Source organism: Corapipo altera, unplaced genomic scaffold, assembly GCF_003945725.1.
Source record: "Corapipo altera isolate COAL_440 unplaced genomic scaffold, ASM394572v1 61411, whole genome shotgun sequence".
Lineage (NCBI taxonomy): Eukaryota > Metazoa > Chordata > Aves > Passeriformes > Pipridae > Corapipo > Corapipo altera.
In genome coordinates, this window is record NW_020884875.1 from 5,600,774 (window position 1) to 5,624,745 (window position 23,972).

Here is a 23,972-nt window from a genome sequence, read left to right on the forward strand (position 1 = left end):
ATTGTTTCGGTTTATTTAATGTTATATTGGTCTTAAGAATTGTGAGGCGGGCCAGCCAACAGAATCTATCTCCTCCAAGAGAGATGAATTTAATTTTAGCAAATAAAAATATATTTTGTTGGGGACCTAACCTTTGAAAGCATAGAAATAATTTACTAAGGAGAATGACTTTTCATATTGTATTGCCTATAGCTTTATAAGTAACATTCTCCATTTGTCTCATAATGTTTATAGTCTAATATAGAACCATTAAGAGACTGAGTAGGCTTTTGCATCAGCTATATGAGCACAGTGTGTGATGGATTTGCATGTTTGACTGCACTATTTGCATAGTTTTTTGAAGAAATTCAGCTCTCCTGTGCTAAGATCGTTCACTTACAGCATTATAGTTCCAGTCGCTCCACAGGGGTATGTAGTGACAGGCTGACTGCTTTTGAACTTGGCTGAAGCGAGAGCTTGGTGAAGCTTAGGAGTATCTTACTCATGTTCTCATGAGGATGGAAACAATGACACAATGCTTTTCTCTGTCTCTGCACCTCTAGGCTTCTTACGTGGAATTGCATGTCCTGAGGTACCTTTTGCTATTGCATGCCATTCTTCTTCATTTCTTATTATTTTTTCTACAGTTTTGGTGTGCTCAGCATGGCATTTTATCCTCTTTGAAAAGTTCCCAAAGTAAGAACATCAAAGCAGCCCACAGAGTTATACCAAGTTTAGCAGTGATGATGCATTTGGTAGTGGAAGGGCACCCCTCTCAGGCATGAATGGCTGGAAACTGGACGGAGCTTGGAGCAGTTGTGGCTGTATTACACCTGTACTACACCAGCCCATTCATGAATGCTCCCTCGCCTTTACTGCCAGTGGGAAATGCACCTCTTGAATTCACCCAGGCCAACACATAACATGAGCTCAATATCCTTACAGCCAGAACCATGATGTTTTACTGTTCCCGAGAGCAAGGCCATCAAGCTGACTGCCACCACACTCATCCTCTTGATGGACTGGAATCAAGGTGGCTGTATGATGCAATTGATCACAGCGCAGCACAGGCAAACTTCAGGACAAAAGAGTACTTCAGGGGTTCAAGCAACAGCAGGTAGATGCATGTTGTGTGTCAGACACATCCAGTGGTGCCCTCTCCAAAACTAGTCAGCACCAAAATGGGAGTGCTTAGGTTTTTAGACCTCCAAAAGAGGCTCTTCCTACTCGAGTTGAACAGGTCAGTGGCTCCTCTGCAGAGACACCTGATAGGCTACACAACTGTTCAATTACCTGCCGAAGAGCTGCCACTGGAATGCCAGAACAGGGACAGCTGGCAGTTAGGTTAAGCAAAACTGAATTAGTTACTCTAAAAATCAGTGTGATACAATGAACAAGTGATGGGGCTGACGGAGAAGCAGATGGCAGAAAACGGAGTTCTGAGTCTCCCATGACTTTATATATACTTTGGTTAAACATTTTAAAATAAATGTGGTCAAAAAAGTTCACAGTTTCTCTCCAGCTGTCTGCTGGCTTGAGGTTTGTGGGTCTAGTCAGTAATGAAGGTAGTGCACCACATGGAAATTCACACAGCACTTAGAAGAGGGAGGATCTTTTAAAGCTCTGGGACCATTCCTTATAAATGTTTTTGAAGAGGACAGGATGCCCTTAGTGGGTTTTTTCTTCCCCAGAAATACATGACAGCATCTACACACAACAGATTATGCACCAAATTTAGCAAGTTCAGCTTGGTGCATACTTTCCATGTGGTTCAAGTGCTATAAAACACTCCACAGAGAAACGCTGTTGACAAATAACTAATATGCAAAATACAAGTACATAAGGGACACACAAATCCCAGACTGCAAGTAAATTTTTGCCCAAGGAGTCAAAAAAAAAGCAAGATCCACCCTGGGATGAAACAGCCAGCTAAGAGTACTCCAAACGTGTATTCCTGTATGAGTTATCACTGCACTAAAAACCAAACCAAACAAACAATACCTCTACCTCACCAAAAAAAAAAAGCAGATTTGTGTTCTGTGATTTACTTTGGTGATCACCTTTTTAGTGAGTTTTTTAAAAGTTAAATTTGTTATTTCACACTCAACAGTACAGCATGTAAACTGTGATGCAGGTCCCACTGCATCTGAGTAACAGCTGCTGAAGTATACCCAGTTTCTTGTGTGGAAAGCTGAGTCCTGCTGTTTCTGATGGAATCTTCCCCTAACTGCCAACATTATTCAAAAGCAACTTCTCGAAAGGCTGAATCAGTGCCCACTGAAAGCAAAGGGAAAGATTCCTATTGATGGCAAGTGTCCCAAGAAAGCCAGAGGTCTAAGTTGCCCTTGCCAGAAAATTTTGCTTACGTACATTTTGATGACTTTTAAAGCTTCTGTTTTTGTAGTTGTCTTTCATATGGATCTTACCATGTGATTTTTTTTCTAGACACTTCACATACAGGATAAAGCAAGGTTGATGTGTTTCTACCCCTGATTCAATAGAGAAGATCATTTTATCAAACTAATTTTCACAGAATCACAGAATATACTGAATTGGAAGGGATCCACAAGGTTCATTGAGTCCAATTCTTAGCCCTGCACAACCATCCCCAAGAGTGACACCATGTGCCTGAGAGCATTGCCCAAACACTTCTTGAACTCTGTCAGGCTTAGTGCTGTGACCACTAAGAGACCCGCTTTAGTCAGGGTGCAAAGGGAAGCATATGCAATGTTTAAATATTCTGCTGTCCAATGGCCTGATTTCCCCTGTATAAACACATGGGATGAAGGTAAAAGACTCAGTCATGTGTTAAAGTAAATGGTGCAGTGCCCTCACAATAAAACCATAGAAGCCAGGTTTTTAACAAGTTTACTCGATGGCTGAAGTTTACTTGCAGTTTGGCCTCGGAGGCAAGTACAGACATTGCAGAGCAGATGGGAATTGTGGGCAGATTTCACCATGGAATGAAATGGGACAGTCTCGTAAACTCTCAGGGAAGGTGTAGAAGTCTGTGGTCATGTACGCACTCCTTTGATGCCATTTAATAGCAACTTATTACCAAGGTGCAAATAAGGTGAATAAACCTGTCTGAAAGGGGTTCACTGGAGCAGCTGAGTTATCTGTGAAAACAGACAGGAAAGGAATGAAAAACCATGCACCTTTAGGTAAGAGTTTATTTCTGGAGAAACTCTAGCCCATCATTTATTGCAATTGCTACAAAGAGGTAGCTGGCTGCCTGCAGAAAGTACATGTTGTCTGTAGTATAAACAAGTGCACTCAGATTGCAAAGACTGTCCTCTTCTGTTATTGTTTAAATAAACTTGGTTTCTTCTGTTGGAGCAGAAGCAGGAACAGCACATGAAGTCACAACTCACTGTTTTCACACTTTCATAGACCAACAGTGTTTTAGGCCAGACCAGTTAGTTCAGAAAAACGTAATACCCGTCCCGCCCCTCCCTACAGCTTGAAGAATAACAAATTTTGTTACATCTTTGATATCCCAACTAATTACTCAGAGAAGAAATCTCAACTAGCTGGAGTTTGGCTATAGTTTACCCTTAACTTCTCACTCCTTTGGTGTACAATGTATCAAGAGGAGAGACAAGAAAAACACTTGAACCTGAAACAACACTGTAAAAATAGGGAATTGTTGGCATCATAAAAAAACATGAAGTGATTTCAAAAGCTTAATAAATCTAGTATCGGGAACACTGCAGTCAAGGGTAAACTGCTCATGCTAAGTTTCACAAAGGCAGGATGTGACCTTTTGCCCATTGTTGTGAATCTGGCTGCACCCTAAATAGCAGCTATATTTCCATAACAGAGGGCTTCAGTTATAGAAATGTTCTCTCTCAAGCCCAAGGACTGCAGATTGGGTAAGTGAAAGTCAGCCTTCCCTAAGTAAAGTGTTGCACCTCTAGAGGAGAAGAAATGCAGAGCGAACACGGGCTCTTCCAAATTACAAATGCACAAAGCATCACTGGCTATCATCTTCACTGTCTCAGCCACCCTGTATCAGCCTAGACCCCTTGAACTCTTATGCTGGAAGGCGAAGGGATGTACCTGAGTTTGCTTACGCTAACTTGGGATCCCGACTTGGGGTCTTATTACGCAAAAAACTAGGCACTCACTGAGGATTTAAATAAAAACCAGCAAACAGCCTCTGCTCTCTTCCCATAACCGGCCTGTAATTTGAATGTCCTGTGGTAATTTCATAATACAATCTCCTTTTGCTCTAAGAGATGAAGCCAGCTGGACAGTGAGGACAATGTCTCTGTTTGATGTGGCATTTAGTATCTAGCCTGGAACTCAATGTGTAGGCATTTCTCCTCCCCTCATATTGCAGCTGAATGATTTTGCTGTGTTGATTTGAAATGACCTGACTAATCTCAACTTCCTCTAACAGTTTAATGAAATGTCAGAAGTTAACAAGCTCCATGGAATTGAAAAAAAGACCATTCAAACAATGATGAAAAGAAACACATGGACAGCAGTTTTTATACAGTCTTTGGGCTATTGGATATAATTCAATGAGCTTTAGCCAAGCTGCAATATAAACATACTGAGACCAAAAAAAGCTGCTTTTTTCATCTGGACTGTTTAATCTATTTCAGGATTACAAAAAGGAGGTATATAAAAAAAGCTGTAATTAGGTAAATTCAAAAAAAAACCCGACCAAAAAAACCCAAAAAGACCCTTCCTGCCCCTCTCAGATCAGCTGGTGTTTGGAAATACAAGCTGCAGAGCAACAGTTATGTAGCACTGGTTCCACCATCTGAAATTACAGGAGGGAGAGGTAATGATGATCTGGCAAGTTGAGTCCTGTTCCTTTTCAAGAGAAGTTTAATGGTGTTCTCAACTGCAGAAGAAATTTAATACACTGATTAAATACTCCAATCTCGCAGAATACCAACTCAGAGGGAAAAGCTTACACTATACTCCCCCAACAAGCACAGTACAATGAGCTAAACCAAACATATAATGAATATTTTACTTCCTATTAAGAAGTTACTGAAAGCTCGACTAAAATAGCATTTTCATTACTGAAGACAGCTCCCAGATTCTGTGAACTGCTCGCGGAAATGAATTTCTACTTCCAGCTGAAGAAGAGAGGGACAGTGTTTTCCTGGTACTAGTTATCACCAAGCTCTAATCCTTTTCCTGTTATTAATTTTTCCTCAGGTACCTTCATATCCTTTATAAAGGTGACAGATGTTTAGTGCAGTTGTCCTCTGAAGCAAAACATCCTGAAAGGCAAAAACACACTTTCACCTCCCTCACTACCATTTCACTGCATAGCCTGGCCACTGCAGTATCAGTCTGGCTCTACGACTTCCCAAAACGCAGACTGTACATCCTAGATTCAGCCATCTCAGTGCCCAGAAATTCTCTTCTCCTTTCCACCACAGCTCCAGCACTCATTTATACTGCTGCTGCCTCTCAGCTTTCTGCCTTTATGCCACGCTGGAGGGACATCCACAGACATGGGCTATAAAGGAGTTTAGGCAACCTTAGGACTGGATTGCATGTCCTTGCATTTAAATTAACACTCACCCAAAGTCCAGCACCCAAAGTAAGCAGATGCCAAGTCTGAGCAATGACAGGGAACCAAACACTCTTGTAACCTTTGTCCTCTCAAGCTGACTCCCCATGGGAAAAAAGGTTACGTGATCATGTAAACAAAAGCCAACCCGTGTGTGAAAGCCTGGTGGAGAAGGGAGCAGTCTAGAGGTCAGGCAGGCAAACCATCAACCCGACAAAGTGTTCTGCAACCAAATGCCATTATCTTCACATATTTTTGTGTGTGGAATTCAGAAGACTGGACCTCTAAGAAAATAGCCAATGTTACATAAAATGTCCTTCCTGAGCCCCTCTGTTTGTATGATGCAACATTTGAATCTCAAATGCTTTTGCTGCACAGGTTATTTGCACTACACGTTTTAATACATTAAATTAACAATCCAGGCAGAATATGAAAAATTATTTGTAGGAATAGATGTAGCTGTGAGAGACTAGAAGAGCAAAGGAAAACTGGGAGCCAGTAAGCATAATAGAGATTCTGAATACCATTAAGAGATGAAGAGAAGAATCTGGGCCATGATAACATTAAGAAACTGGAACAGATGACGCTAGGCCATTACAGAGAAGGCAATGAGATTAGTGCAAGCATGGATAATTATTTCTCTTGTCATTGCAGAAGACAGACCTAAAAGCCACATCATCTGCCTTTGTCATTAAAAGATACAACTCCTTCTGTTCATCAAAAGCTCCCACTGAAAAACTAATCCCTTGGTATCAGTGCTGAGGCTGTGTGTAATCACACATCCACAACTTCACCACACAGGCATGTCCACAACTGCTCTTGGAGCTTCCTGGGAATTCCCCTGGCTACTTATGCTTTGGCAATGTCTGAAGGTCATACTGGGTTAATGCCGTATGTATCTTGAGATCTGGATTTTAGCTCAATGGTATCAGCACAGATGATTGATTGCAGCTGCTTGAACCTCACACAACAAAAATTTCAGTTCGCATCACTGAGTTATCACATAATAAGGAGGGCTGGACAGTCAGAGTGCAATGAGGTAAGGCTGATGCCAAACAAAGAGCCTGGTACTGTTATGAAGAAAACCTTAGATTCTTACTCAATGTCCAGAGCTGACAGTATTTCACCTGACAGCCTACTTCAGCAAAGCTCAAATGTAAAGACAGAATTCAGTATATCCAGCAGAAATTATTTTTCTTTTGTGAGAAGGTAATTAATAACATTTCACAATACACCATGGGGTCCATATATTACTTTTTTTGCTCTGCTAAATCACATGATGATGTGCTGCAACAGAGTACCTAAGGAACTGAAATTAGCTGGCCAGCACTGCAGATAAAGTGTGCGTTTGCAAAGAACCACCTTTTGTGCTCGCATGAAAAAAGACACTGCAATCTACTTCTGCTCTTTTAGGCCATTTAAGTTGCCATTAAATGTGGCAGGAAGAATGAAAAAATACTTTCTCATAAGAAAGTGTACTTCTGGAGATGACAGCGGAATGAGATATTTGCTATCACTCTAATGACTACCAGCTTAAAATTCAAATCAAGGCTTTTAAATGCTTGTAGAAATAAACACTGCAGCAAGAACCTGTCTCTGTAATGCAGAGCTAAAACAGGCTTTTAGAAAGGTACTGAATAATTTCTTTCTAAATATTAACTCAGTCATTGCACATTGCACAACTGTAAAAAGAGACAGATACAAGATGCAATTAGGACTCTTCCCATGAACTCTGTCTTACTTAGGACTGTTGACTACTAGATCCTAACAATTTAATTCTGCTAAAATCAGTGGGCATTTTGCTATCAGCTTCAATGGCGAGGATATAAGTCATGGAATCATATCCAGATGGAACATGGAAGGACATAATCAAATTGAATTACCTGCACTCATTGGGGTTTGTACCTATATTAAGCACTGAATCTATAATAAATCAGAGTTTAATGTGAATAAAACAACAATGCTTGGAATCCTGTATCTTTTGTCCTTTCCTTTTGCTGTTCATCTTGTAAGAGTATACACGGGGTAAAATGACCAGGATGAGGCAAATACTTCTCTCTAATACAGAGCAGATAACAAATGTATTCTCCAATTTTGATTTAAAGGCACAAAAAGTCTCACACGAAAAAAAACCCTAAAATAATTACTGTATTCTGCAGATAGTATTCCAAATCCGTATCATCTTTTATTCCATACAAATCAAGGGATATTAATGAGTGTCCTTTACACAGTTTAAGGAGCCTAAGTCAAACAAATGGATTTACATCATTACTAAAAAAATTCACATCATTTCCCAGAGAAGCATAGTAATAATCTAGCTCATGTTTTTCATTGTCTTTCTGATGAAAATATGAACTTTCACCCTGCAATGTAATTATATTTTCCAACTCCTACTTCACAAACATTGCATCACTTCAACCTTTTTCTTCTTTTACTGACTTTGGAATTTAGCAATGCTTGGAGTCCTCTTTCAATTATTTTATATTTGTTGATTATTTTAATGCACTGAAATTCTGTAAAAAGAGGAGTTTTTACTCTCTCTCCAACCACAAAAATGACATTCCACTACTGTCTGGCAACTTCATATTGCACGTTTTGGGTTAAGACACAGACTCCCAGATGGTAGGTGAGAGAAAGTGTCTGTGCAATTATGCGTGTACACCCTCATAGTTCATTGACAAAAAGTTAAGAAAAACTCAAGCCCACAATAAAACCTTTCCACATTCTTCTAGATGTTTTTGGAATTATTTAAAACTTAAATTCTTTTACTTCATCCACGATTCTGAAGACTGCTGGCTTTGTCTCTCTGCTGACATCCAAAACATCTAGAGTAATGCAGTGGAAAAACGTAGTGAGAGACCACTGGAGTAATACCCTACAAGGGAGGGAACAAGCCTGTGATGAACACTTTGTAAAACATGCATACATAAAACCACATGCAACTCCTGACAAGGCAACTTCACAGCACATAACAGCCCAGTTAACAGAGTTGAAGTGAGGTCAAGCCTGGAATACTAATTTAAATTGTCTTGTTCTAATTTTTTTTATCCTTCTGGGTTTTTTTCATTATAACATCACAAATAACTTGTGAATTCTGAATAAAACTCTGAGACATGAATTTATTGTTTTGCTTTGTTGGAATTTCCTAGAGGAGAAATATTGCCAAAACAATTTAATAGTGTATTCAAAATTAAGAGTGCATTTTGACCCAAATGACTATAAATTAACCAAAAAAAAAGAAAATACAATAATTTCTTTATTTTCCAAACAAATCAGGAAAATAACTTCAACAAAAGAGCATTTCAAAGAGTCACTGAACAATACTGAGAAAGCATGCTTGTTAATCAAGGTAAGGACAGTCCCCTTGAAGGAAAGAGTTCCACAGCCTGAGGCTGAAAGCTTTGTGTTTTGAGAAGTGTGCTGTAAAAAATTAAAACATTTGAGATTTATTAATTTTTGAAGTACATTCAAAAATCGAGAACTAGATCACTCAAATCTGAACTACTTCACTTCTCATAAAACTGTGTTTACAGAGGAGCAAGACAGTTTTCCTGTCAAGTGCCTGAAAAATGTGGTTTGAATTTGTTTCAAAGGTGCAGCTTTTCTCAAGATCATCACATTGAGGACTGTTCTCATGCCTGACAGTGTTGCTCAAGGCTGTTGCCAAATATCACAGTACCACTTGTGACAGCCACAGGGAGAAGGGGGAGTTTTCACAATAGGAATTGTGCAATCAGATTAGCCAGTCCAAGGAGGATTATAAAGATGTGAGCGATCAATGCTGGCCACGTCAGCTGCCCAGCACGGTGCAGAGAGATCATGTAGATGAGGGATGGATACACGAATACAAAGGCCAGACCACATGTTGCTCCAGAGTATCTAAGGGACAGGGAAGTGGGGGGAAGAAGGGAAAAAAAAGAAAGAAGGATTCTTTGCATTTATTCTTATTTTTTGTTGTCATTTCCCCCCACCTTAAACCAATGAACAGACTTAATGAACACCATTTGCAGTCACTACACATCAATTTCTGTTCCTTGCTGTCCTTCACTTTCTTTCACCCTCTGTGCTGTTCACCTCCTGCTCACCTGCAGCCACACTCTGACATGCCTCTGTCACTTCAGTTATGTCCCCTGATGCTGCCGGGGACTGACTCCCTTATCTTTGACTCAATGTTTCTACTTTCTTTTGTCAAGGTGCAACAGAAAGAGACTGCACAGTGCATCCCTTGTTACACACTCTTTACTGTCAGAACTGCAAAGCTCATTGCATCCCAGCCATCTGAGGACACATGTTAACACATGTAAGCATAGAAATGCTCCTGAATCTGCAACTCTTACTTTAATTTATTTAATGAGCTTCTAGAAAACCATTCTCTAGACCTGAAAGGAACAACATGCCCTTCTAGTAACACGATCAACCACAGCAAGGGAAACATGCAACTCTTCTTCTTCTAACCTCTCCCTTGCTTACAAAAATCTCATTATTTTCACCTACACCCAAGTGTGCATTATTAACAACATATTTTGTTTCAAATATTTGAACATTCCTTTTAGATAGAGGAAACATCATAATACAGAGTAACATCATAATACAGTTTCGGTAATCTGAAACACAAAACCAGCAAATCCCCAAGTTAGACTGTATATAGACAATTTATATCTGTTGGAAATTCATAGTTCAAAATGTCTGGTTACTATGCAGGATATGGACACAATAGCATAGGTCAAGATCAGTTTGCAAACAGAGAAATGTATTGCATGATATTTATTTGTATTTAGATATTAGGAAGAAATTCTTTACTGTGAGGATGGTGAGGCACTGGAACAGGTTGCCCAGAGAAGTCCTAGACTCTATCCCTGGAAGTGTTCAAGGCCAGGTTGGATGGGGCTTTGAGCAACCTGGTCTAGTGGTATGTGTTCCTGCCCATGGCAGCGGGGTTCTAACTAGATGATCTTTTAGATCCCTTCCAACCTTAAGGTCCATTCTATCATTCTAAGCTTATATGATGATCATTAACTAGACCATCTCTATTACTGGAATACAAAAATCTTCACTAAAAAGAGAGGTAGAAGAAAAAAAAGGAAATGGGAAAAACCCATAAAGATCAGCCACTGAGCAAAAGTAAGTTATTTTGCTACTCTGGTCAGACCCAAGCCTGTCATTCTGGTTTTATAATTGCAGATTTCTATATTTTTAAACACCTCCCTCTCCTGGTTGCTGCAGGAAAGATGCAAACCAGGAATGAATGATGATGCTTATAAATACAGTGATGTCAAATGTAGAAAAAAAAACTTTTAAAGATTATTTCCGCTAATATTTCCCAATTATAGAAATCCTAGGTGTTCATCCACATAGTAAATTTAAGATATCATTTAGAAACACAACTTTTATGTCACTTTTCTCTTTAAAGTTATTTACTTTCTTGGAATTTTTATTGTGGACTTTCAAACCAGCTTCAAATGGTCTTAGCACAAAACAAAAACTTGAGAGAAGAAACACAATAACCAACCAACTTTTCTAATAACACCATAGTCTTTTATGTGTATGTCCTCAGATAGAGCTTCAATAAAATTGGAGAATCATCCCAAGTACCTCAGATACAGAGGCACAATTACAGATAGCTGCTTGTCAGAACTCTGAAAGAGCTGATTGTTTATAGAAGTCACTATTTATAACTTAAGAAGGCGTAAAACTCACAAAATACGAAGATTCAATTATTACTGTTCCTTTTCAACATCGAGAGGCAAACATGCAGCAACGCCACAGGGAAGCTCCCTGCAAGCAACACTCACCTTATGATACCTCCTATATTTGGATAAAATCTTGCCATTGCTACTCCAGCTCCTACAATTGCAAGGTTCAGGGCGAGCACATGGAAAAGGCTTCAGGAAAGTGAAGAAAGAATGTTAAAATCTATGCTGTATTTCTTACCAAATACCACCAATTATGCTTCATTTTCACTAACATTTAACTGGTACATGGATGGTGTTTCCATTTGCATGACTCACCCTATTAAATCTAATTAATTTCACACCAAACATATCATCCACTGAATATTCAGAGTGCCAATTTTTAAATATCTACTGTTTTGACTCAAAATATTCTTAAGGACTAAGAATGCGTAAATTGGCAATTCTTCTGAAAAAAGCCATACGTGGTATTCAGCACTCAAGTATTTCAGATGGATATTCAAATACCCAAGAGACAATACCATATAACTTAATTCCCACAAGAAAGCATTACCTTGTTCAGAGAATAATCAGAATTACTTAAAGTGGAAACCAGAAGAAAGGAAAAGATGCATAGAGTGCAAAACATTACATAGACTACTAGCAGGGAAATAACACCTTAAAACACTCTACTGCATTTTGATAGAGGACAAACTTTTAAGGAGAACGATGGATGCCATTTAGTATACAGCCTGTGTCCTATTTATGCTGGAATTTTTTGTTGAATTTGTTTTTAAATATAATTTTCCTGTTGCTTTCCTTTCATGTTAAGGATGAAAAAATGGAGATTTTCTGTTCTGCAAAGCAGCTTTTAATGCATCAGACAAATTCAGTGTAGTTATGCACAGAGCTGAGACTCGGGAGAGTATCACTTTTGAGAACACGAAATGTTGGCATATTTTAACATAAGGTAAGATCAGGAAATATAATTAAAACCTGTGGTATTTTGGTCACACAGCTGTTTCTATGAAAGGAAAAAAGAATTCACACGGAGGAAACATACATACAGTTACAGGTTTTGTTTATTCTTCTGGAGGATATGATTTCCTAAAATACAAAATCTGTAAGCCAGGTGTGGTGGGGAAAAAAAAAAAAGGGTTTTTTTTCCCCCTAGAGTTAAAAATGGTAACCCCAAGGGGGTGGTGTCTCTCTTGGTGCGAACCCAATCAGCGCTCCTGCAAAATTAAAACATATGACATCAAACCGTAAAAGAAGGTTGATGTTGTGGTTGGAGGAGAGGTGGCCATGTTCAGAAGCCACGAGGAGAAGGGGCAGGAGCCCCATTGGGGGCTAGGCCCCCCCCAGGCTACAAGAACTTGGAACAGTGTTAAACCGGGCCGAGTTCTGTAGCTGAGAGCTGGAGGAGTTTCTCCACTGTGGGCAGCAGCAGGAGATACTGAAAAGCGGCAGCAAAGCAGCAGTGAATGGAGACTGTGGCAGAAAGCCAGGAGATAAGAAGAATCAGCAGAAACAAGCATGCAGCTAAGTAGAGAGACAGAGATCTCTAATGGAGAGAGAGAGAGAACTAAGCTCTACGGACAAAGTTTTGGGGTAAGAACTGAACCAGACCCCCCAAAACCCTTTTGAGACCCCTCCTAAGTGGAGGGGGTGGACTCCTACTGGATGGAAGTCCTAAAATGCAGCATGCAGCAGTGAGAGAGATGAGCTAAGAAGCTCAGAGACATCCTGAGGCAGGATCAGGATGGCCAGAAGGAATGTGGAGTAAGTGGCCTGCCCGCCCCGCTGCTGCTGCCAAGCTGGCAGCTTGAGGCAGAGCACAGGAGCTCTGATAGAACGGTTGAGGCAAAGGCTTTCAGCTGAAAGCTGCCCAAGACGTTCTGACTTAGGGGTAAACCCCCTGAGGAAAGGGACCGTCATGAAGACCCCTGTGCTTCGTGATATGACGTGGTGAAGCGAGCCTTTGTCCCGGCTCATTCGCAGTCCATGAGAGAGAGAAACCTTCGCTTGGAGTCAAAGGGCCGAGAGGGGTGAAAGGAGACCCCCTTGTGTGCAATGGGAAGAGATCCAGCTACAACAATCCAGCTACAGCTGCTGCATGGAAAAAGAGAAACACTGCTGCCTTGAAAGTGGAAAGGATCTTTTCCTTCTCCCCTTCTGGACTTTTATTGGAGGAGGAAGAGACTTGATCCAATCGTAAATATTGCTTTATCATAGCAGATAGTAAAGATTGTGTATATAATGTATTATAATATTTATTTCTGTAGTGATTGTAATATAATTCCCTTCCCCCCATATTGAGTCTTGTGTTTTGTCCGGAAAACCCCTCTCACACTGACTGAGTCATGGGAGGGGGGCTTGAACTCAGGAATTGGATTTTTGGGGGTCTCAAACCATGACACCAGGCCTATTTTTTTCTTCACTGTAGAAAGTATGTTTATTATGGAGGATGTCACTAACTAATAAACTTTTTAAAAGTGACAACTTCCATGGCTGAAAGGCTGCCTGCCGGTTTCCAAGTTAGGAAGAAAGTTTAGAGACACAGAGTAGTCTCATTAAACTTTAGAGGAATGAAGGTAATTAAACCACAAAGGAATAGTTTAAGCTATAGACTAAACTTCACTCTTAAAAACTGATTTCAAAAAGACAGAAATAATACCTTTAATTTTTTAACAGCGGTACAAGAGATGTACCTTGAGGAGAACTCAAGACTGCAGTGGGAATACAGCAGATGAAAGTTTAACAAAAATGTAATTGGATATAAACTTGGTAAAACCCTACAAATAAAAAATAAAATCCCAAGAATCAGACTTACTAGGGACAGAAGGACCAAATGTGTACAGCTTCTCTAATATTACTAAGGAAAGCCAATTAACTAAACTGTTCACAAAAAGGTCTCTGCCATTAAAAACTACTTCCTCTCTTCTCACACGTACGGCAGCTTGCAAATCTTACTGTCAAATAGCACAAATTGAAGCCAAAAGTTTATGAACACAGAAAATGACAGCACTTCTTCCATTCCATTTTCGCTGGGATTATTTTTTTAGCAAGAGGGACTGAAAAGAGCATAGGCTTAGTAATTCAAAAATGTTTTGCAAATTTGTGTCAGTTCAGAGTATTTTAGCAGAAAACCTGAAAAAATTCCAAAGTATTTCATTCTGGCATGCTTTAAAACACAAGACATGATTTTGTTGTTTGAAGCTGTTGCTTCTAAAAAAATTAATTCCAGATTCTTATAACCTCAAAAGCAAAGGGGTTGTTCGTGTATGTTTGGTCTGAAATGAAATATTTTTCAATTTCTTCTTCTGGGAAAAAATTATTGGGTTGCAAGGGGACAGTGTGTTTTGGCTCTATTCAAAACAAGGGTCCCAAGATGTCGGAGCCTCCAAAGCAACTCTTGTGGAGTACTGCTTTCCAGTTTTAATTCACGCAATTAAGCAGGATCCTCAAGAACAATACCAAAGCAGAAGGTCCAGGTGTTTCAATGCGAAAGACTACACTGCATTTTTTTCCCAGAACATCCTTGCTCCATATTCTACCTTTTGAAACAGCCTGAGCTGTAACCATATTATTGACAACAGGTATTTAACCTGCAAACTCTTTCTTTTACCTAGGCAGATATTCATAGCTCATCTCACCTCCAGGACAGTAAAAAGCCTCATTCTTATGGAGAGAAAGACAATACCATTTAGAAAAAAAGCCCTATCCTTCTGAATAAAGTAAAATCTGATATCTAGGGCTACAAGTAGCTGTATTATTTGATATAGTACTTTTCATAAGACTGTAAAGTTTCACATAGGTGTATTCCAGGTAGGATAAACATTTTTCATAGCCCAGGACATTTTAACAAGTTCTAAATTGCTCAGGTTTAGCCTGACACTGGCTTACGGTACAACTAATGGTCGCCATACATTGCAAAATGATGTCAGAAAAACAGCATTTTTGAGGGGCAACACCATACCACCTCTGCTTATTCTAACAGTAAGAAGAAAAGTATTTAGATGATGTTAGAGATCACAAAAGATTTGGCCCATTCTTATTTACTACCCTGCTACCATACAACTGTTTTCTAAGCAGTGTAACTTTCTTCCTTATGGTCCATGGCTGCAGAGTTGGGCGTCCCATTCCAGGGCTGGACTGTCCACCTGGGCAGCCTGGTTAGGGCTGCTGCTCTGAGGCACAGGATGGGTTGTCTGAAGGAGGCTGTTAATTCACACAGGAGGCACACCCACGGCAAGTCTTTCATATTCTGTCCTCAGTCTCAATATTCTGGGTTCGACAGAGGAAGGCTCTAGCTCTTTATTATAAAGGGAATCACTGCTCACCTGCAAAAATCCTGCAATCCCACAAAAATGATAGCAAAATAGAGGAAAAAAAAAGATTTTAAAAAATTCAAGCTTTGTCCTAAATCTTTCCTTTTTTTCCATATTGCAAGGTTAACATTTCAGACTGACAGAGCAGAGAAACAACAATGCCTGAAGATCGTTAGAGGATTTGCTCCATCAAGTTGTCTCCTGTGGAACCAGCAGTTACACTTAAGTCACTGAACAGCAGTGACCATAAATACCTAAGTAATTCTGGCATCCCCAAAGTAAGAATCATGACAAATGGTGAAACCAAACCATAGTGCAGGGGAAATTTAAAGAAAGAAACTGATTTTAAATCCCCTCAGGTCAGATGCAAGGAAATTAGCAGAAGTGCTGGACTCAATGTGGAGCCACAAGGTGAATAGACGCAACAAGGGAAACTGGAAAGCAAGGAAAAAGCTAATCAGGGTCATTAAGTAAGAATTTTGAAAGGTTACTGTACCTAAAAATGCATTTTCTTCATGGAAATCTCGCTCAAGTGACATTGGTCAGAAGATTATGAATCACAACCACCAAGAAGCAAAACAGCAGACAAGTGAAGAGCACATAAGCAATCATACATGCAAACAGCAGAAATGTATTTCATTGCATCAGAAGACATATATCTGTGGGAGAACTGGTAGGTCTGCTGGGCTACCATGGAGTAAAGGGAGGACAATCATTAGAAAAAGCAAAGTGATTTTTGTCCATCAGCTTATTTAACCTCTCAGGACAGGAAAGACGATAAAAAGTTTCAAAAAGTTATCAGATGGCTGTAAAAAGCATATAATTAATCAACGGAATTTCTGTCACAAGTATCAGTGTAGCCAAGAGCCAGAAACAATAATAAAAAAAATTGGCTTTCTGTACATATAAGAAGATCCAGAGTCACGTAAGAAACAGCAGATAAAGTACATGCCTCTGGGTCTAAGTCGGCTGTTAAATGATGCCATTACAAACATATCTCACTGTAGAAAAGAAAGTAATTTCCAAATACACAATATTTTGGCCTTCCTTTTCACCACAGGGAGAGTAGAGAGAATGAAAAGTTCCTTGAGTTTTGTCCCAGTACATCACTATGTCGTAATCTGTACACTAGCACATATTTTGCAAAATGAAAGAAGGAATTAGGATGTCTTCTCTTGTTTTTAAATCTTTTGTAGTAAGCAGAGAAAGGCTGAAGGCTCAGTGGCATCAAGTGCACCCTCAGTACCAAACTGTGTGGGGCAGTAAACAAGCTGGAGGGAAGGGATGCCATCCAGAAGGACCTTGACATGTTGGACCAATGCAAACCTCATCAAGTTCTACAAAGCAAAGTGCAAGGTCCTACACTTGGGTCAGGGTAATCCCAGGCACACCTACAGATTGGGTGGAGAAGTGATTGAGAGCAGCCCTGTGGAGAAGGACTTGGGGATGGTGGTTGATGTAAAACTCAACATGAGCTGGCAATGTGTGCTCACAGCCCAGAAATCCTGGGCTGCATCAAAAGCAATGTGGTCAGCAGGTTGAGGGAGGTGATTCTATTCCTCTACTCTGCTCTTGTGAGACCCCACCTGGAGTGCTGCATACAGTTCTAGTGGCCACAACATAAGAAAGAGACCTAACTGTTGGAGCAAGTCCAGAGGAGGGCCACAAGGTTGATAAGAGGACTGGAGCAACTCCTCTACGAAGACAAGCTTTCTGAGAAAGTTGGGCCAGTTCAGCCTGGAGAAGAGAAGGTTGCGTGGGGACCTCATAGCAACCTTCTAGTATCTGAAGAGGAAGCCAGAGAGGGGCTTTTCTTCAGGAACTATAGTGATAGGACAAGAAGTAATGGGTTCAAACTGAAAGACGAGAAATTTAGGTTAAACATACAAAGAAACTTTTTACTGTGAGGGTGGTGAGAAGAGGTTGCCCAGAGAATTTGTGGATGTTCCATCTCTGGAACTGTTCAAGGCCAAGCTGGACAGGGCTCTGAGCAACCCGGCCTAGTGAAAAGTGTCTCTGCCCCTGGTAGAAGGATTGGAATAAGATCTTTAAGATCCCTTCCAATCCAAATCATTATATGATTATATGTGATGGTGCCTGTCTGAAGACTACTGTGCGCAGCATGTCTACACATGTACTTGCTTTTAAGATAGGCAGAGACACAGGTGACTGATATTGATACATAAGGGCAAGAGAATCCTCCTTCATAGAATCGGGGCACTTTTGCTGTATTCCTGACTGCTGGAAGACACAGGATACTCATTTCCCTTATGCTTCAGACAAGCAAGTTCCCATTGTTCAGCTGATGCTTGATGTGAAACTTCTGAGAAGAAAAAGTTATTTATTGTCTGCTTAAGCTTTTAAGTTTCAAGAGTGCAAGTTGCTTCATCACTCAAGACTATGGGTAAGTAGGATACACTATAGATGTACACAGCATAGGCCTACAAAGTATCTAAAAATCATGGGACAGAAGAGATGCAAATCAGTCTTCAGACCGTAAAAGCTCCTCTGAAGATGAGTAAATAGTTTCTCATTATAATCCAGCTGTAATCCATGGCCTATCAGCAAAGAACAGGTTATGAACCAGGATTTGGTAGAATTTGCCTTGGGTTATACCAATTATCAAGACTATGAACTGCAAGAGAGAAACTAATATCTTGGTGCTTCATTATAACCAGTGTCAGAAAATATTAAAGAAAAAGGAGTAAAACCCAAAGAATGAAATGGATCTGACCAATACAATCACTACTAGGAAATAAAAACTATCTGGCAGCCCTGCAAACCTGTGTGTGATGAAGCTATGAGCATCCCTCCAGCCTTCCAAGTACTCCTGCTAATACCTTCATGGCTATCTGTTAACTCCATCCATAGCAGCAGGCACCCACATCTGCAAAAAACTGCTGATATGAAGAAGCCTGACTTTTAAAATCAGTGAGCCTCCATGTGGAGCAACTTACAGCTTAAAAATGAAGATAGGAAAATTTATAATGGAGACTTGGAACAAATGGACCAAAAGCAGGAGGTGTTTTTGTGAAGATTTTGTTGTTGTTTGGACAATTATAGCCAGAAGGCAAATTTATAACCTTATTTCAGCTGTAAAGAAAACAACATAGGAAAGGTGCACCTATGGAAACACATGTGATTTAGCACATTGAATCACAGGGTTAAAGGAGGCTTTAAAAGAGCCTCAGTTCTTTTCCTCCTGCTTCATCCTTTTAGTTCACTACTAACACCAAAATCTTCTTTAGACACATGACCCAGAATATTCTCTTACACCTAAGAGCTACAGCACGAGTCTCACAGTTAGTCTTCTTACTGCCCAAGAGCTGTTAGCCTCAATTACTGAGGATTTCAACAAAAGAAGACAAGTTTATCAAACTACTAGTAGAGTGCTCATTTTCCTACACAAAAGCCATGGAACTTAATATTTCCAGGTAGGTTCTTCAGAGTGGATCAACAAGTTACCCAGTAAGACATCAGTTTATGTCACTAAAAGCTACATCTTTGTATTTGCAAAATGTTTCCCCACAGAAGCAGCTCTGGGAAAAACCAAAAATACTGAAGTTTTTCCTAGAGAGGTGATAAAGATACAGTGCCACTAAAGATACAGTGCCACCTTCATCAGCTTATGACTGAGAACCAGTCATGAAGACATATTTCACAACCAGGTACTTAACCTTTACTATCCTCCTATGTCCTGTGTTTGCTACCAGCAAACAGGACATGTCCTGTGTTTGCTACCAGCCCTCATTGCATAGAAAAACACTAGGGCTGACCTTGGCCGTTGTAAATGCACAGAAGCCAGAGCCTGAAAGTTATTTGAGTGATTTTTGTGCTATATTTTAGACACCTGGAATACTAGAGAGGGAGACACAGCCAGCCAGAATATGCTACCTTATCACTATAGGTCAGAGCAATTTGTGTGGCTTCCTAGAAACTACTTTTGACTTCTCAGAAGCTCTAAATGCCTCCCTAAAAGGAGTCTTTTAAAAAAAAAAATAAATTAAAAAATGAGTGAAGCTACCCACAAGATATCCTGGAGACAAGAACCAAGGAAGTATTTGTATCACCACACTCTTCATACCATGAAGGCTTAAAAAAGCAAGCTGGAATTAACCTGAGAAGAGACAGGAATGAAGCTGTAGGTTCTAGAAGAAGGCATGAGGGAAATGAAAACAATTCTGGTCAGGGATAACTGGAGGGAGGAGATAGGAAGAGGCACATGCACATAATATAAAGGACATGACTATTTCTCAGTGGTTGTGAAATCCATGTTTAGCACTTAAATAAATGGCCTTGTTTCCAACAGTAACTTGTAGTAGTTCCTAAAAATCTCCTCAACATTGAACTGCATACAATTTAGCATCAAAAAAAGCAGGTACTTATTTCACTGCCTAATTTTAGGCATTCAATTTCTAGAACTTCTGATACCTATTTTAAGACTCAGAAGAAACGTGAAACTTGGAACAACATCTTTGCAGACTTGTATGCTACTGCTGATGCCACAGAGGAAATACACATTCCTTCCTGAGAACCCTTTTTTTCCTTTCCCCCATCAACAGTAATTCACAACATAAAATAAGAAACTTGGAGATAAATGCCAACTTCTCAGCTGTGACAAATTCAGACAATGCTCCAAATATAAATGTCCCAGGCTTTATTTAAAAAACAAACTAAAATTAAAATCTGGATCAGCTCTTCCCTAGAGTTCAGAGACTGTGCAAATGCAGGGGTGTGGCTCACCTCTGAAATTAGCATGTAAAAAGCTATTTTTATAAGCATAGCAGCAGCCCAGATAGCACAACTAACAACTCTCTTAGCTATTAGCTCTGTTTAAAAACAGATGGATGATTACTAATCATGCACAATCAAAACACAGATGCCATGCTGAAAGGTTAATATCCGGAGTGTATGTCCTTCACAGCTTTAAGACTACTAGATTAAATGCTTCTGGACTAACCAATTTTTTTTCCTGCACAATTTCTGTTTTGCCATATAAATGCATAACACAAAAGGACTGTGTTGACAAAATTCCTCTGTTCATTGACAAAATAAAGAGCTAAACCAAAAGAACATCCCCTACTCCACTTTGCCAAGCTATAGGAGTTTGCAGGCACGTTTATTTTGCCTGACTATTCACTCTGACTCTACAAACAGTGTGAAACTAGGTTATGAAATGTATCTAATGTACAACGGAATTCTCCAAAAGCCTAGCCAAATTTCTGACAACAAAAAGTCAGTTAAGCAAAGTGTGCCAAGCTCTTGTCAAGGAACAGAATTCTTACCTTGGGTAAGCATTTCCAAAAAACTGTCTTAACAGCTGAACTCGTGCCAGATAGCCCAACAGTGGGTATACAGTCATCATCTGGAACAGCAGGAATATTCTTGCAACAAATGACATGATGTCATCACTGGGAAAGTTATCTAGAAAATTCTGGACATACAAATAGTGTTACACTTATCAATGGTGGCTTGATTGCATGTACCTGCTTATTTTAATACCTACATGTCAGAAAGAATGGGATAAAATCCAAGCAACTACAATTGCTAAATGAACTCCATAACGCGAAACACCTTCTCCCTCTTTTATGACTGGTTTGTCACCAAATATCAACGGATTTTTGAATATTACTATGCTGGTGTCAGTGTTAATATTAGTATTACATAAGGAATTATTTTCTAATCTTCTGAACATCCTCAAATAATTCAGGCTGTGGAAGGGCCAGCTGACCTTTTAGGCAGATAGATTCATATGCTCCTATTTCCTGTCATATCATACATAGTTATTAAAAACACGTATTTAATAAGCAAAACTGCAACACATACAAATGAGGAAGGGATCATATACTACAAGCAGGAACAGCTGAAAAAGTATTATAAGACTTAAGTATCATAGAAATACACAAATGGCTTCATAAACTACAGAAAATAAATGGGAAGAAAATAATTTGTCATCTAATGGTGAACTTCATTCTGTGAAGCTAGTTCAGATGGTTCAAAAAATCATGTCATGGTTTAACAGTGGTACCAGTTCTAACTGATCTACGTCAGAGGAAGCCTTTGACTTATTGCTAGATACTATGCAAGAGACATAGAACCCTTGGCATAAAATGGATCCCCAACTGGTAACTTCTCTCTCTGAAACAATTTAGGGTGTGGAAATCAGGCTTGCCTATAAGCAGATAAGAATTTAATAGCCTTCATAGGGCGTTTCATGTGGTGCTGTTATCTGAAGAACTCTGATGGCAAGGCTCACTACAATATTAGACTCCAAACCTACTCAAGCTTGCATTCACATTTTATTTCTTCCAGAGTCCCAGTGAGTGGGATTGGTCACTGCATACACAACTAAACATAAACTTTTCAGGATTAATGAAGCTAAAAAAATTAAAGTCTCAACTGTTCACTTTTTCATTTTGGTCCTTTTTCATCACTTTCACAGAATATTTATAAAATGTTTGTTTTTTCAGAAATATTGGCAACCATACACAAATATAAATGAGATAACACAAGCATTACTCATATGCTTGTGGTAGTGCCCATGAGGTGTTAGCCACCTGACCACAGGCGAGGGCAGATGTGTGTGCCAGGGCTAGGACATGAAGCAAGAAGCAGTAGCTGTTCTTTCTTATTATATATTTATTAAAAAGTTAAGGACAAACATGGTATTCTGGAGTGCATTAGGAAGAGCATTGCCAGCAGGTCAAGGGAGCTGATCCTTCCCCTCTACTCAGCCCCAGTGAAGCCATATCTGGAGTGCTGTGCCTATTTCTGGGCTCCTCTGTACAAGAGAGATATGGAGCTCCTGGAGCAGGTCCTGTGGAGGGCAATGAAGATGATAAAGGGACTGGAGCTCCTCTTATGAGAAAAGGCTGAGGGAGAGTTGGGCCTATTCTCATTGGACCTTATATATATATATGTATTTGAACGGAGGGTGTCAAGAGGATGGAACCAGGCTCTTCCGAGTGGTGCTAAGCAATAGGACAAGAGGCAATGGGAAGAAACCAATGCACAGGAAGTTCCATTTGAACATGAGGAAGAATTTCTTTGCTGTGCAGGTAACCGTACACTGCAACAGGTTGCCCAGAGAGGTTGTGGAGTCTCCCTCACTGGAGATATCCAGGAACCATCTGGATGCAATCCTGTGCCATGTGCTTCAGGATAACCCTGCTTAAGCAGGGAGGTGGGACCAGATGACCCACTGTGGTCCTTTCCAATCTGACCCATTCTGTAATTCTGTGAAATAGATACAGCAGTAAAATATCTCACCTGTTCAATACATTCTTTGGATAATGGTGGAGAAGGAAAGGATGCAAAAATAATCACTCCAACATACAGATATGTTAGTCCCACCAGGAAGTATGCAATAGAGAGATCTCTCACCTGAGGAAAAACAAGATTTTATTTTGGCAAGCACTGACACACAAAACTATAAGAAATAAAAACTTCATGAGACTATGTCTATTGCCTTTATTACTATTACTTTTATATATATTACTTTTTTATATTTATTACTATTACTTAAACATTACTGCTTGAATGGGGACTTCAGATCTGGTCCCAGTCAGATCAGAAAGCTGCAAGGAGATATCCCAAAGTGAAGCTCAACAAGTATTATTTATCTCTTAAAATACAGAAAAGGTACCATGAAAGAGATATGCCAATAAATGTAGCATGTTATTTCTGGATGCACAAACATACACTAGTTATTAAAACAAACAAGAAACGCCCTCTACTTTCTTACATTCGCCTATTCCTGCTAAGAGCCCTGGGACACAGACACACTTGTCTAAGACAGAAAGCCCAGCAATGCCATAAATCACATTTCTTATCACAAATAATATCTTGCAATCAAAGGTATCAGCTACCCAACTGGTGATATAATGTAAGGGACATTTTTTAAGAAGGTGCTTTGAAACCTAAGAGGATGGTACAGTCTCCAAATCAGAAACTAATACATCAGGCTTCTGAATGAATGGTATAATAATGGAAGACATAGGTAGTACACCATTACATAAAAAAATACAAACAGAACAGAAATAAAAAAGAAAAGTGTAAGTAGTCACATATATGTCATATATATGTATATATGTATATATATAGGTAGTCATATACGTGTCCTTTACCTTTAGTATTGTATTTTATAATGACATTTCCATTTAAAATTACCTATCCTATATCCTACCTACCTATACTTTATTACTAAACAGCTTTAAATGTTCCAGGGAAATGCACTAAATTATAATCAAAAGTTTTCAGGAGTCAGTGCTGAAACTAGGGTCATATATCCATATTTAAATATAATACATATACTTAAGCATAGATTTAAACCTAAACTTCAATGTACGGTTCTGAAAATTTTGGCTATATTTATAAAATATCTAATAGGCACAAATATTTTCAACCACACAAAAAGAACTAAAAAATTAGCAGCAAAGCTACTCAAATACT

The 23,972-nt window shown here is 39.4% G+C and overlaps 1 protein-coding gene across 8 annotated transcripts in view; it reads right to left on the reverse strand.

The window, feature by feature from the left end:
• Positions 1-7,672: 7,672 nt before the first annotated feature.
• Positions 7,673-23,972, reverse strand: part of SLC38A9 (solute carrier family 38 member 9) — a 49,953-nt gene continuing 33,653 nt past the window's right edge. For all 8 annotated transcript variants that reach the window (XM_027634854.1, XM_027634853.1, XM_027634851.1 and 5 more), the window contains 4 exons: positions 22,791-22,904; positions 20,807-20,955; positions 11,314-11,403; positions 7,673-9,400 (listed from right to left, as the gene is read on the reverse strand). In XM_027634854.1, coding sequence (XP_027490655.1) covers positions 9,235-9,400; positions 11,314-11,403; positions 20,807-20,955; positions 22,791-22,904 — 519 coding nt within the window. In that variant the 3' untranslated portion in view covers positions 7,673-9,234. The remainder of the gene's footprint in view (positions 9,401-11,313; positions 11,404-20,806; positions 20,956-22,790; positions 22,905-23,972) is intronic.